Below are 13250 nucleotides of genomic sequence, written 5' to 3'. Positions count from 1 at the left end.
TTCCTTGGTCATCCGTTTGTAACAGTTGCTTTCTGGAAAAGGCCAGTGGGTACTATTTATGTGTTGGAACTTGCATAATTTATAAATCCTTCAGAGAACTTAACAGTTTTGTGGAGAAGAGGAAGTGTCAAATAAACAGATAAATACTACATAACATTGTATTACAGACCAGTCCATGGTACTTGTTATAAAGCCACAGAGACTATACCTAATCCAGACTGGGCACCCATCAGACAGCCCAAGAACACTTCCTAGAGAGCATATCTAGGTTGACAGTCATTCACACAACTATTGAGATAATTAACTGATATAATATATATTGTATGAGTGCATTTAGTGAGGGAGGCTACCAAAAAACAAAGTATAATATAAGAACCCCATGACCAGGAAGAATTCTTAGTGACTTTAGTTTCAGAAACGTCATTTTTATAGTTGAAGAGACTAAGTCATAGGTAAAATGACCTTGCCCAAATCACACAGCAAGTCAGTAACAGACTCTGCATTACAATTCTTATTTCCAAATTTACAATCCAATGGGCCCCCTCTCCCCCTATTATTGCATAATCGCATGAGATTGCTTAGCTCTTAGGGAATATGTGATTAAACATCAAATGAATGGTACAGAAAAGAATGTGCGCCAGATGGTCAGAAGTGGAAGTTGACCATCCTTACAGATGGTGTAGGGCAGCATTAGTGTTTAGATGCTATAGAATTGTTAATGAATGATCACTACAAATACTAATGCTTCACTAATACACAAACATGAGATTAGATGTGTTAGTGATAGGGTTTTTAATAGTAGTTTTATTATAATTTTATAATAATTATTAGCTTAAAAAATTTATTTTATTTATTATTTTTGTTTATTTATTTATTAGTTTTGGCTGTGTTGGGTCTTCGTTGCTGTGCGCGGGCTTTCTCTAGTTGCCACGAGCAGGGGCTACTCTTCGTTGCGGTGCGCGGGCTTCTCACTGCGGTGGCTTCTCTTGTTGCAGAGCACGGGCTCTAGAGTGCACAGGCTTCAGTAGATGTGGCGCGTGGGCTCAGTAGTTGTGGCTCGTGGGCTCTAGAGCACAGGCTCAGTAGTTGTGGCGCACGGGCTTAGTTGCTTTGCGGCATGTGGGATATTCCCGGACCAGGGCTTGAACCCATGTCCCCTGCATTGGCAGGCGGATTCTTAACCACTGTGCCACTAGGGAAGCCCAGCTTTTCTTAACCTTTTATTGTCTCCAATAATTCACTCAATACTAACATGGTATTACTATGGGCCATACATACTGAGGAAGATAAATACCTCTGGCCAATATTTAACCAAACAAGTTGTTGAGCTGTGTTGTCTATAGCCTATCTTCAAAAAGACAAAATCAAACCTTCCAACATTCTTCCCCTCCCCCACCCTTTCTCACAGTTTTTATGATGTAGATCAACCCAGTCTCTTGGCTAAATTTAAATTTCTTCCTTTCCTCCTGATTATCTTTCCATCTTCTATTCCCCATTCTTAATCTGCATCATAAGACTCCAGTGCACAGCTCTGAGTAACTGCATAACTCCTCACATTGAGAAGAGTAGGTGAATGGCGGAAACCATGAGCACTCACATTAATCATTTTTGTCTTTTTATAATTTAAGATTCTAATGCAGTCTGAAAATTCAGCCTATAAAAGAGCAAGTCATAGGGTGGGCGTATTGACTGAGCTCTTGGCTTCCAGAAACCAGACTTCACAGCAGGTTTGGGGAAATGATACCAGTGACCAGATGTTGCAGATGAATGGCTTACTCCTGTGCATTCAGTCTGACAGCTGTTTAAAATCATCTTGCAATGACTCAGTCAAGGACTGTCACTAGAGAGTGTCTCTCCTAGACTGTGATGAGGCAATAAGAGCTAAGAACAAAAAAACAAAAAAAAAAAGCCCTCAGCTCTCCTGTTACTTTACATAAAAACACATTACAAAAGGAACTGTTTTGGGGCTTCCCTGGTGGCACAGTGGTTGAGAGTCCGCCTGCTGATGCAGGGGACACGGGTTCGTGCCCCGGTCCGGGAAGATCCCACATGCTGCGGAGCGGCTGGGCCCATGAGTCATGGCCGCTGAGCCTGCGTGTCCGGAGCCTGTGCTCCGCAATGGGAGAGGCCACAACAGTGAGAGGCCCGCGTACCGCAAAAAAAAAAAAAAAAAAAGGAACTATTTTCAATGACATATCTAGAGTGTGATTGTCATGTTTGAATGCGGAGATTAAGGAGTTACCAAACACATTTTCTACCTAATTCTTGGTCTCATCAATTCAGTCTTAAATAAAGCCCTTTCGAAACTGGATATATTATGAGTAATGAGTCAAGTGCTGTATTTAACCCTCAAACATCTTGTAAGGGAAGATAATAATCCCCTGTTTTACGAATGAGGGGAAGCCTAGTGAGGTCAAATGAGTTGCCTCACATCACACAGATAGTAAGTAGAGGAATTTGTAGATTAAACCTAGATACTGTTTTAACACCAGCGTCCCCACTCTGAAGAATGTTTGCTGCTTTGTACAATCTCAGTAGTGATGTCTTTGAATAAAAAGACAAATGTATAATCAAAAGCCCTCTGAAACTGGTTCATGAAATAAACCACATTATTGTTTGTGGGTACTAGCAATGGATTTAGAGTCTTCTCTTTTCAAGACCTATGGGAACAGATCAACTATAGTTTAGGATTTGGGGGTCAATCAATTACCACTATGCACCAAATTCTATTGTAAGGGGTCTACAGTTTCAAATAGCATTAGTTATTCAGTACATTCCAATGCAGTCAGAAAATACATCCAGGCAAGCACTATGCTAAGCATTTTTTTTAATGTATATTTTTTCAACTAAGCCTTGCAACAGCCTTGTAAAGAAGGTAATCATGGGCTTCCCTGGTGGTGCAGTGGTTGAGAGTCCGCCTGCCGATGTAGGGGATACGGGTTTGTGCCCCGGTCTGGGAAGATCCCACATGCCACGGAGCAGCTGGGCCCGTGAACCATGGCCGCTGAGCCTGTGCGTCCGGAGCCTGTGCTCCGCAACGGGAGAGGCCACAACAGAGAGAGGCCCGCGTACAGGAAAAAAAAAAAAAAAAGGTAATCATTACATTTTATGGATAAGGAAATTGTGAGGTATTAAATAACTTTGTCAAGGTCACAAGTTATTAGGTTTCAGAGTCACACATGAGACTTGGGTCTGTCAGACTCTGAAATCTATGCTCTTAATCACTGTGCTATAAAGGGGAAAAACCAATTTTACCATTAAGGACAATCCCAAATCCAATTTAACCATTAAGGCCGTTCCCATGCACACTTTTGGCCTGTCTCAGAGAATGGAGACCATTGACAGCTTTCCAAGTTTATGATTTTCAACCTCACGGGCCCTCAGTGTCATTATGGTAGTGGCTCCTACAGTAAAACATAAGATTTTACAAATTTGGGGAGAAAATTTCCTCCCCCAAATAATGGGGCTAACGAGACCAATAACCCATGAAACTGGTAGAGATAGAGGTTACTTCAATGTGAAAACATCTGAACATGGCTTATCTAACTAGTATAGAGCTTTAGGAGAGTCAGCTGCCGCAAACCCCATTTCTAGGGAGGTCTCCAATCAGAGAGGCACTGACCTTGGGCATCAGGACATTTCCAAATAATTGTACAAACAACACTCATAACTTTCCATCCTTTGAAGCCCTAAACCAACTCCCCTGTCTTACTAAGCCAGGATGTAAACCTTTCCCCATAGCTGTACGAGGAGTTACTTTCTATGTAGGATATTCCACTGTGTGTAATAAATTTTTCTCTGGTTTATCTGTTCTCAGTTAATTTACAGGTCTCCTTCCACTTCCAACAATCGGACCTAAGTTGGTAGAGGAGTTTTTCCTCCCAACAGGGTTCACAGTAAGTTCATTTAAAAAAAAAAAAAAAAAAAAAAAATCGTTAAAACCAATAAATAGGAAGACATAATGTCAGAATAAAGGACAGTACTTTAAATGGATGCATGTAGTTTTATATGTATCGCTTGTCCTTATTTTACTCATTTTGATGCCCACCTGTGATAAAGACAACAAGAGTCTTTGGATCAGCCTTAGGGAATCATTTCCTTAGTTAATTTGGTTCCCCAGGAGTGGTTTCTCTTTCTTCAAGTTCACTACTTCAGTGTGTTACCTTTTACTAATTAAGTTAGTAAAGAAGGAGACTAGTCAAGAGGGCGCTCTCTGAACTCTAGGCTGCCCCTCCCTAAATAGAGGCAACCTTTTCTTTAGGGCCATTGATGATTTGTACTCCTCTGTGGTTCCAGTTTCTTTGTTTCCTAAGCAGGCTATGATAGTACAGGTTTTACTGCTGATCACTACAGTAGGAGAAATAAACCGAATCTACAGACATAGATAAGACAAAGACTTAGTAGCTAGTCTTTGTGTTTCTGATGCCCAGAAAGAGACAAAGACTTGCTCAAAGTCACAGAGCTTCAAATGACCCTTAGAAATCATCCTGTCTACTTGAGAACACAAAAATAACACATGGGGTGTTAGACAATCTCTTAGTTTTTGAAATTCTGCAAGTTTGGTATTATTCTTTATTTAGCTCACTTTCCAGAAGAGGAAACTGAGGCTCATAGGTTAAGTAACTACCCAAAGGTAAGGTGGAGATGGAATCTGAATTCAGGCTTTTTTGACATCAGAGCTCATGACCTTTCCCCTATACTTCATGCCAACAAAGCTAAAGAAATTTTACAAAGTCCTTAAAGATATCCAACCACGATTTAAAGAAATCTTGACTCTGGTTTCCTAATTTCATTTCAGAAGTTTAATTTCTTGAAACTTCCCAATTTCTATGTTTCTGCACTATCCTTCCCCTACCTATTCAGAGTTTTCAGGAAAAGGGTGGGGCATGTCAGTGAAGGCTCTCTAAAGGAAGTGACATCTCAGTGAGATCAGAAGGATTAATAGGAATTACTTAGTAGGGGGAGGTGGCATGGACAACAATGAATGTGCAAAGGTACATTTCTAGAACTGAAACAATTTCAGTACCTAATTTTTTTTTAAATTTATTTTTGGCTGCATTGGGTCTTTGTTGCTGTGTGTGGGCTTTCTTTAGTTGCAGCGAGTGGGGGCTACTCTTCGTTGTGGTGTGCGGGCTTCTCATTGTGGTGGCTTCTCTTTGGTGCAGAGCACAGGCTCTAGGTGCGTGGGCTTCAGTAGTTGTGGCTCGCGGGCTCTAGAGTGCAGGCTCAGTAGTTGTGGCACGTGGGCTTAGTTGCTCCGTGGCATGGGTCAAATGGGTCACTTGGGTCAAATGCTGCTGAACAAATAAGATGAGAGAGGAGTGACAACTGAATTCAGCAACTTTGAAGTTGACAAGAACGGTTAGTAGAGTGGCAGAGGTGAAAGAAAATGGTAAGAGAAAAATTGGAGACAGCAAGTGCAGACCACATTTTGGATAAGTTTTGCTCTAAAGGATGGAAGAGATGTGAGGGCAATACCTGAATAGGGAAATTAGGTCAAAAGAAGTGTTTTTTTTTTTTTTTTAATTATGGGAAAAATATCAGCTGGTGGGAATGATCCAAGAAGGAGGGGGAAAAATGATAATTTAGGAGAAAGGATGTTGCTGGATGATGTCTTTGACTAAGCAAGGGAAGATGAGATCTATTGCACAAGTCCAGAGTTGGCCTTAGATAAGGGTATAAATAGTTCATAGTAATAGGAGGGAATGCAAAGACAGAGAGCCTATACTGGTAGGTGGGTAGATGTGATGGGGGGAGCTTGGAATGTTCTTTTTGATTCTTTTCTTTTTTCAGTGAAAGAGGAAACTGACAGTATGGTTGGGGGAAGAGGTGTTGGAGAGTTGACCAAGTTAGGAAATAGTCCGTTTAATGTACTCTAATATAAAATAAAAATTAAATTTAAAAAAGTATACCTGAAACTAACACAACATTGTAAATCAACTATAGTCCAATCTAAAATAAAAATTAAATTAAAAAAAGAACATTGATTGGATTTGGATTTAGAAAACTCAACTTTGACTCCCAGGTTTTCCACGCATCAGGTAGGTAAAATTTAACTTGTCTGTTCAATCCCTCAGGTAGTTCAGTTTCTCTATGGGTAAAATGGAGATACCTAAGGCCTGGGATTTCTATTTGTATGAGGATTAAATAAAAGAATAAATGTGAAAGGAAAGCATTTTGCAGTTATTTGAACTTGAAAAATAACTTTAACATTTGAATCCACTTATCAAGGACTTGTTTCATTACTCATTTTCATGTGTTTTACATAATCTTTTTTTTTCTATTTTTTTTTTGTCGTGCAGCTGAGGGATTTCAGTTCCCCTACCAGGGATTGAACCTGGACCATGGCAGTGAAAACGTGGAATCCTAACCACTAGACCACCAGGGAGTTCCCTACATACATTATCTTATTTAATCCTTATATTAACCCTGTGAGATAAGGCATTCTCATCCCATTTTACTGATGGGGAAGTTGAGCTTCAGAGAAATTAAAAACCTTGTCCAAGGTTCACAAGTTAGTAGGTGGCTGAGCAGGCATTCCAAAGCAGGATTCAAATCCAAGCCCCCTACTCTTAATAACTATCCTTTTCCAAGACATATTTTCTCTTAAATTAGCTAAAGTGTACTAATTCACTACTCTCTCTCAGGGTTTCTTTCTTGCAGCAGGTTAGAAGGGTCTTCTCCATACTTTTTAGGTCACAAGAAAGCTGAGCAGTTCAGTTTGTGTACTTACTATATCAGAAGTGGTTTTGATATTTGATTCATCCAATGTCAGTAGAAGGTGAAACAGAGGTCTGATATAAGAGAGGTGCTGTTGCCAGATGTGTAGGAGAAAGGACTTTAAAAAATAGCTTTCAAAATGTAGGGGCTTCCCTGGTGGTGCAGTGGTTAAGAATCCGCCTGCGCTGCCAATGCAGGGGACACAGGTTCGATCCCTGGACTGGGAGGATACCTCGTGCTGCGGAGCAACTAAGCCTGTGCGCCAAAACTACTGAGACTGTGCTCTAGAGCCTGTGAGCCACAACTACTGAGCCCGTGTGCCACAACTACTGAAGCCTGCATGCCCTAGAGCCCGTGCTCCGCAACGAGAAGCCACCGCAATGAGTAGCCCCCGCTCGCCGCAACTAGAGAAAGCCTGTGCCCAGCAACGAGGACCCAACACAGCCGTAAGTAATTAAAAAATGTATACAATCATCCCTCCTTATCCACGGGCTCTCCATCCCTGGATTCAACCGCTATGGAAGATGTTCAGGAAAAAAATTCCATAAAATTTCAAAAAGCAAAAGTTGAATTTGCCAGTACCAGCCGCTATTTACACAGCATTTACATTGTATTAGTATAAGCACTCTAGAGGTGATTTGAAGTATAGTGGACAAGATGCCTAGGTTATATGCAAATGTTACACCATTTTATATAAGGTACTTCAGTTTCAGAGGATTTGCATATGGTGGATCCTGAAACCAATGTCCCTGGGGACACGGAGGGCCCACCACATTCTATTTCCCAACTCCACAGAGCTGGTCCATGGCCATGCCTTTGACCGGCGACAAGAATGTGGTACCTAGCCCTATGGTGTCGGTTGGAGGGAGACGGTCTCAGAGGGATGTGTAGGAGTCGGGCGAGTGGTTCGGGAGGCCTAAGGTTGGTCTCTGGAGCGTCAAAAAGGCGGAAGAAGGGCTGTTGGGCCCTCAAGGCGTGGAGGGGTGGTCGGCCCGGTGTGGGTGGGGAAGGCCGTCCTGGGGGCGGGGTCTGCGGCAGACGAGTGCTTTACAAAAGCCCAAACCTTCCGCAAGAGCGCAGAGTGCCTGCCCGCCGAGCGGGCGCTGTTCAGCTGCTTTCCGGTGCCGGTCGAGACCACCTCTCGCGGGATCCGGGCCCGCTCGACGGCCGCTCTCTCCTCGACGCCTCTCCGGCGGGGCTCGCCATGGTTCACTTCTTGCACCCAGGCCTCTCGCCCCGGACTATCGTTCCTCCGGACGCTCATAAGGACGACCTGGGCTGCGGCGTAGCGCAGGTGAGCCCCGGGGAGGGGGAGGGGGGAACGCGAGCCTAGGCGGGACGCCAGGCCCCTGGCGAGCACGGCGAGTCGTCGGGGACTGTGTTGAGGCACTTGTTGGCTCGTTTGACCGACGCGGGGGTAAAGTCTGAAGAGGCTGAGCCCCCTGCCAGGCTTCTATCTTTTATGGGAAGTGCATGCCGGAGAAGAGTTTTCCTCCCTGGGCGTCCCAGCCTTGGAGCCGAGCGAGCAGACCCTGCGCAGCTGAGAGGAGGGGCGGCGGGATGAGTCCCGCCTCCCGCGTGACCTTGGGCGAGTCCCCTGCTCAGGTCTCTGATGCTCACCTGTGCCTGCGAGGGCGGCAGCTATTTTGCAGGGTGGTGTAAATGTAGACGTAAGTGCTGGGCATGGCTTTAGACTTGGCCCGTAGTAGACGGTGGCGCTTTTTGTCATGATGCACCCAAATGCCTCAAACCTCGACCGTTCCCCGTGTGTTGGGGATCTGTTGCTTCCCAGAGGCCGTGACCTGTCGGTCCCGGGATCGTTAACAGGAAAGACCTTCTGAGCCCGGCGGGGGGCACTGGAGCCCGGAAGACTGAAATTCCTTAAATTCCACGTGTTTGTTTCCCTCTCTTTTCCGTCGGAATGCCTGTTAGACTAAACTGAGTAAAATGCAAACCAAAAGAGTTTGTATTTGGCGCCTACTGTGTGTCAAGTATGGCATTTCTAGAGTAATCTCGGATTTTTTTGTAGGCATTTTACTGCTGTATAGGGAAATTGAGAACCGTTCCTTGACTTTCTAATGATCTGGAGCCTGACATCAGTTGTTCTGATGTCAGACTCCATGTTCTACAACATCCCAAGGGCTACCGCTCTTAGAACTCAAAATCTAATGAACGCTCAACCCACAATTAGTATGGGGGGGGGGAAGGAAGTATCCTGATTGAGGTTGTACTTTACACGCTGACGCCGTATTGGCTTTTGTGTCCTTCAAAGATCTAGCCTGTATTCCTGTAGACCCTTTTGGACTCACTTTTAAAAGCTGCCTAAATAATTTGTAAATCTGTTTGTAGCTAATGGAAAAGCTGCGTTTTTAATGTATGTACTGATACAGCGTGTCAAGCACATTTTTTGTTGGCGCTGACTGGAATTGAAAAACAAGGTTTTCTTTAGAAAAGTGATCAGACTAATAATCCATTTTCTGTCTGGTTCCATACTGTACTATGTACACTCGTTTTTTTGGTTAAGATTTTATTTTTAATTAATTTTAAAAGTTGTACAATGCATGAATACTTTTCCTTTAGATATATTTCTCTATGCTGTTTTTAATTTTATTTAGCAGTGTTTTGTAGTTTTTGGTGTAAAGGTCTTTTACATATTTTGTTAAATTTATCCCTGTTTTTGATAGTACTGTAAATACTTTTTAACAGTTTATAATTTGGGGGGTATATTGATCTTGTATCCTACAACTTCGCTAAAGCCACCTATTTTCTCCAGTTTTTTTAAGATTTCTTAAGATTTTCTTTACAATCTGTCATCTGCAAATAAAGGCAGCTTTACTTATTCCTTTTCAGTCTGTGCTTTTTATTTTCTTTTTTTTAAAATGCATTTTCTAGGACCTTTTGTAGAATGTAGAAGTGGTGAGAATAGACATCTTTGTATTGTTCTAGATCTTTCACCTCCAAGTATGATACTGGTTGTAGGTTTTTCCGTTAGATGCCCTTTGTCAAATTAAGGAATTTTTCTTCTATTCCTAGTTTAATGAGTTTTTGTGTGTGTGTGGTACGCGGGCCTCTCACTGTTGTGGCCTCTCCCGTTGCGGAGCACAGGCTCCGGACGCGCAGGCTCACGGGCCCAGCCGCTCCGCGGCATGTGGGATCCTCCCAGACCGGGGCATGAACCCATGTCCCCTGCATCAGCAGGCAGACTCTCAACCACTGCGCCACCAGGGAAGCCCTGTTTTTTTTTTTTTAAATCATGAATGTGTGTTGAATTTTGTTAAGTGCTTTTTCAGCATTTAATAAGATGTTTTTGTTCTTTATTGTGTTAATGTGGTGGATTTTATTGATTGTGAATTTAACTTTACATTCTAGGAATAAACACCACCTGGTCATGATGTATTATTTTTATATATCGAAGAATTCTATTGCTAATATTTTTGAAATATTGTTTATGTCCATGTTTGAGGCAAATTGCTCTTTAAAAATATTTTATCTGGGAATTCCCTGGTGCTCCAGTGGTTAGGACTCTGCGTTTTCACTGCTGTGGGCCCGGGTTTGATCCTTAGTTGAGGAACTAAGATCCAACAAGCCACGCGGCAAGGGCAAAAAAAAAAAAAAAAAAAAAAATTATCTGGTTTTAGTATCTAGATAATGTTGGCCTTAAAATATGAGTTGGGAAGTGTTCCCTATTCAGTTTTTTGAGTTTGTGGGATATTGGTGTTATTTATTCCTTAGATGTTTAACAGAATTCACCAGTGAAACCATTGAGACTTTAATTTCTTTGGGGGATTTTTTTTAAATTTTTATTTTATATTGGACTATAGTTGATTTACAATGTTGTGTTAGTTTCAGGTGTACAGCAAAGTGATTCAGTTATACATATATCTATTCTTTTTCAAATTCTTTTCCTCTTTAGGTTATTACAGAATATATTGAGCAGAGTTTCCTGTGCTATACAGTAGGTCCTTGTTGGTTATCTGTTTTAAATATAGTAGTGTGTTATGTCAATCCTAAACTCCCAATTTATCCCTCCCCCTGAGGGAAGGTTTTAAACTATATCTACTTCTTGGGGGAAATGCTCATAAATTTTGACATATTGTTAAAAATATTTTATAAGTACTGTTAAGAGTCCTTCTTTGACCCATGGGATATTTAGAAGTGTACTGCCTAATTCCCAAATAGTTGGGGATATTCCACATATCTTTTTGTTTAATGCAGATACATTGTTGTCAGAAAACATGCTCTATGATTTCAATCCATTTATATTTATTGAGATTTGTTTTATGGCTCAGATATTATCTATCTTGGTGCATGTTCATGTGCACTTAAAAGGAGTATGTGTTCTGTAGTTGGGTATAGTATTCTATGAAGGTCAGGTCAAGTTGATTGAGAATGTTAATCTATATTCATTTTTTTTTTTTGGCCACACAGTGTGGCATGCAGGATCTTAGTTCCCCTACCAGGGATCCAACCTGTGCCCCCTGCAGTGGAAGCGCAGAGTCCTAAGCACTGGACTGCCAGGGATTTCCCAATGTTAATCTATATTCTTACTCATTTTCCATCTACTTGTTTTTATCAGTTGCTGAAGACAAGTGTTAATTTCCAACTGTAATCATCAGTTTTTCTGTTTATTCTTTCAGTTTTTACTTTATGAACTTTGAAGCTGTTAGTAAGTGCATATACATTAGGAATTATGTCTTCTTGATGAATTCATCCTTTTATCATTATGAAATGTCCATCTTGATTTCTGATAATATTCTTTTCCTGAAGGCTTCTTTTTCTGACATTAACATAGTCACTCCAGTGTCCGTATGATTAGTGTTTTTTAAACAATGCTGTGTTGTTTAAAGCCCATCTCTTGTAAACAGCAGGCTTGCTTTTTTAATCCAGTTTGACAATCTGTGCCTTTTAAATTAGAGTAAATATAATTATCAAAATTGTTGTGTTTAAGTTGCTGTTTGTGTTCTATTTGTCCTATGTGTTTGTTGTCGTGTTTCTCCTTTGCCTGGCTTCTTTTCAACTGAGTATATACATACATATATTTTTTTTGGCCATGCTGCGCAGCTTGCGGAACCTTAGTTCTGCGACCAGGGATTGAATTTGCACCCTCAGAAGTGAAAGCACGGAGTCCTAACCACTGGACTGCCAGGGAATTCCCTCAGTTGAGTAGTTTTAAAGTTTCATTTTATCTCTTCTGTTGACTTACTAGTTCTGTTACTCTCCTTTCCCTGCCCCACCCCAACTCTCTTTAATGGTCACTCAAAGATAGCAGTTTTTTAAATGTGGACTCAAGACCTCTGGGGTCTCTAAGACTGCATTCTCTTTCATTAAGTCACACATTAATGAAATTTGCAAAAATGTAAAACAATGCTGCCATTGTCACTAAACTTTTAAAAATTCTTTTTGAAAATATAGCTGTTTTAAAAAAATGTTCTTTCTTGGGAATTCCCTGGAGGTCCAGTGGTTAGGACTTGGTGCTTTCACTGCCGAGGCCAGGGTTCAATCCCTGGTCTGGGAACTAAGATCCTGCAAGCCACACGGTGTGGCCAAAAAAAAAAAAAAATGTTCTTTGTGTCAACATTTGATTTTTATTTTAACTTTTATTATTTCTAAATGAATTAATACATATTTTAAAGATTTCTTAGTTTTAATGCAGAAAATGTTGAAAGATGTAATACAATTTTTAAGAGTATAAAGGGGTCCTAAGTTTGAGAGTCACAGCTCCAGGTTTTAAAATATACATGTTTGACTTACCACAGTCTACTTTTAAATATATCACTTCACCTTACAACAGTATTCTTTCATTTTCTCACCTCTTTCCTGTACTTTGTACTTTTGAAATAATACATTTTACTTCTCCATGTTAGAAATTGCACAATATGTTGTTTTTACTTTTTCTTTGATCAATCAGTTATTTCTTAAAGGAATTAGGAAATAAGAAAAAAAGTCTGAAAATGTCTTTATTTTACTTTTATTTCTGAAAGATATTTTCATTGCACTTAGTTTTTCTTTTTTTTTAATATTTATTTATTTATTTATTTGGCTGCACTGGTTCTTAGTTGTGGCATGCGACATCTTTAGTTGTGGCATTCTAACTCTTAGTTGTGGCACGTAGGATCTAGTTCCCTGACCACGGATCAAACCTGGGCCCCCTGCATTGGGAGCGTGGAGTCGTAACCGCTGGCCCACCAGGGAAATCCCTGAAAATGTTATTTCATTGTCTTCTGGCTAGTATTGCTTCTGATGAAAATTTAGTGGTCATACTTCTTTTTTTTTTTTTTAAACTGTGTCCACATTACCTCTGGTTCCCCCCTCCCCCAGTCTTAAGGTTTTTCTCTTTATTGTTGGTTTCTAGACATTTATTATGTTGTGGTATCTTTTATTTATTTCACTTTGGGTCCATTTTTGCTTCTGGGATCAGTGGGTTTATATTTTGTATCTAAAGTCAATGTTTTTTGACTTTTTAAAAAAGAAAGCTATTAAGTTTGTTGTTCTCTGTACCTGGTGAATTAACTGTGTAATTCAATAAATAT

General features: G+C 40.8%; 1 protein-coding gene across 1 annotated transcript in view; it reads left to right on the top strand.

Moving 5' to 3' along the window:
- The first annotated feature begins 7856 nt into the window (after window positions 1-7856).
- Window positions 7857-13250, top strand: part of ZYG11A (zyg-11 family member A, cell cycle regulator) — a 57600-nt gene continuing 52206 nt past the window's right edge. The window contains exon 1 of the mRNA XM_004273909.4: window positions 7857-8014. Within this exon, the coding sequence (XP_004273957.2) occupies window positions 7925-8014 (90 nt within the window). The 5' untranslated portion in view covers window positions 7857-7924. The remainder of the gene's footprint in view (window positions 8015-13250) is intronic.

Source organism: Orcinus orca, chromosome 1, assembly GCF_937001465.1.
Source record: "Orcinus orca chromosome 1, mOrcOrc1.1, whole genome shotgun sequence".
NCBI classification, from domain to species: domain Eukaryota; kingdom Metazoa; phylum Chordata; class Mammalia; order Artiodactyla; family Delphinidae; genus Orcinus; species Orcinus orca.
This window is presented reverse-complemented; position numbering and strand designations above follow the sequence as displayed.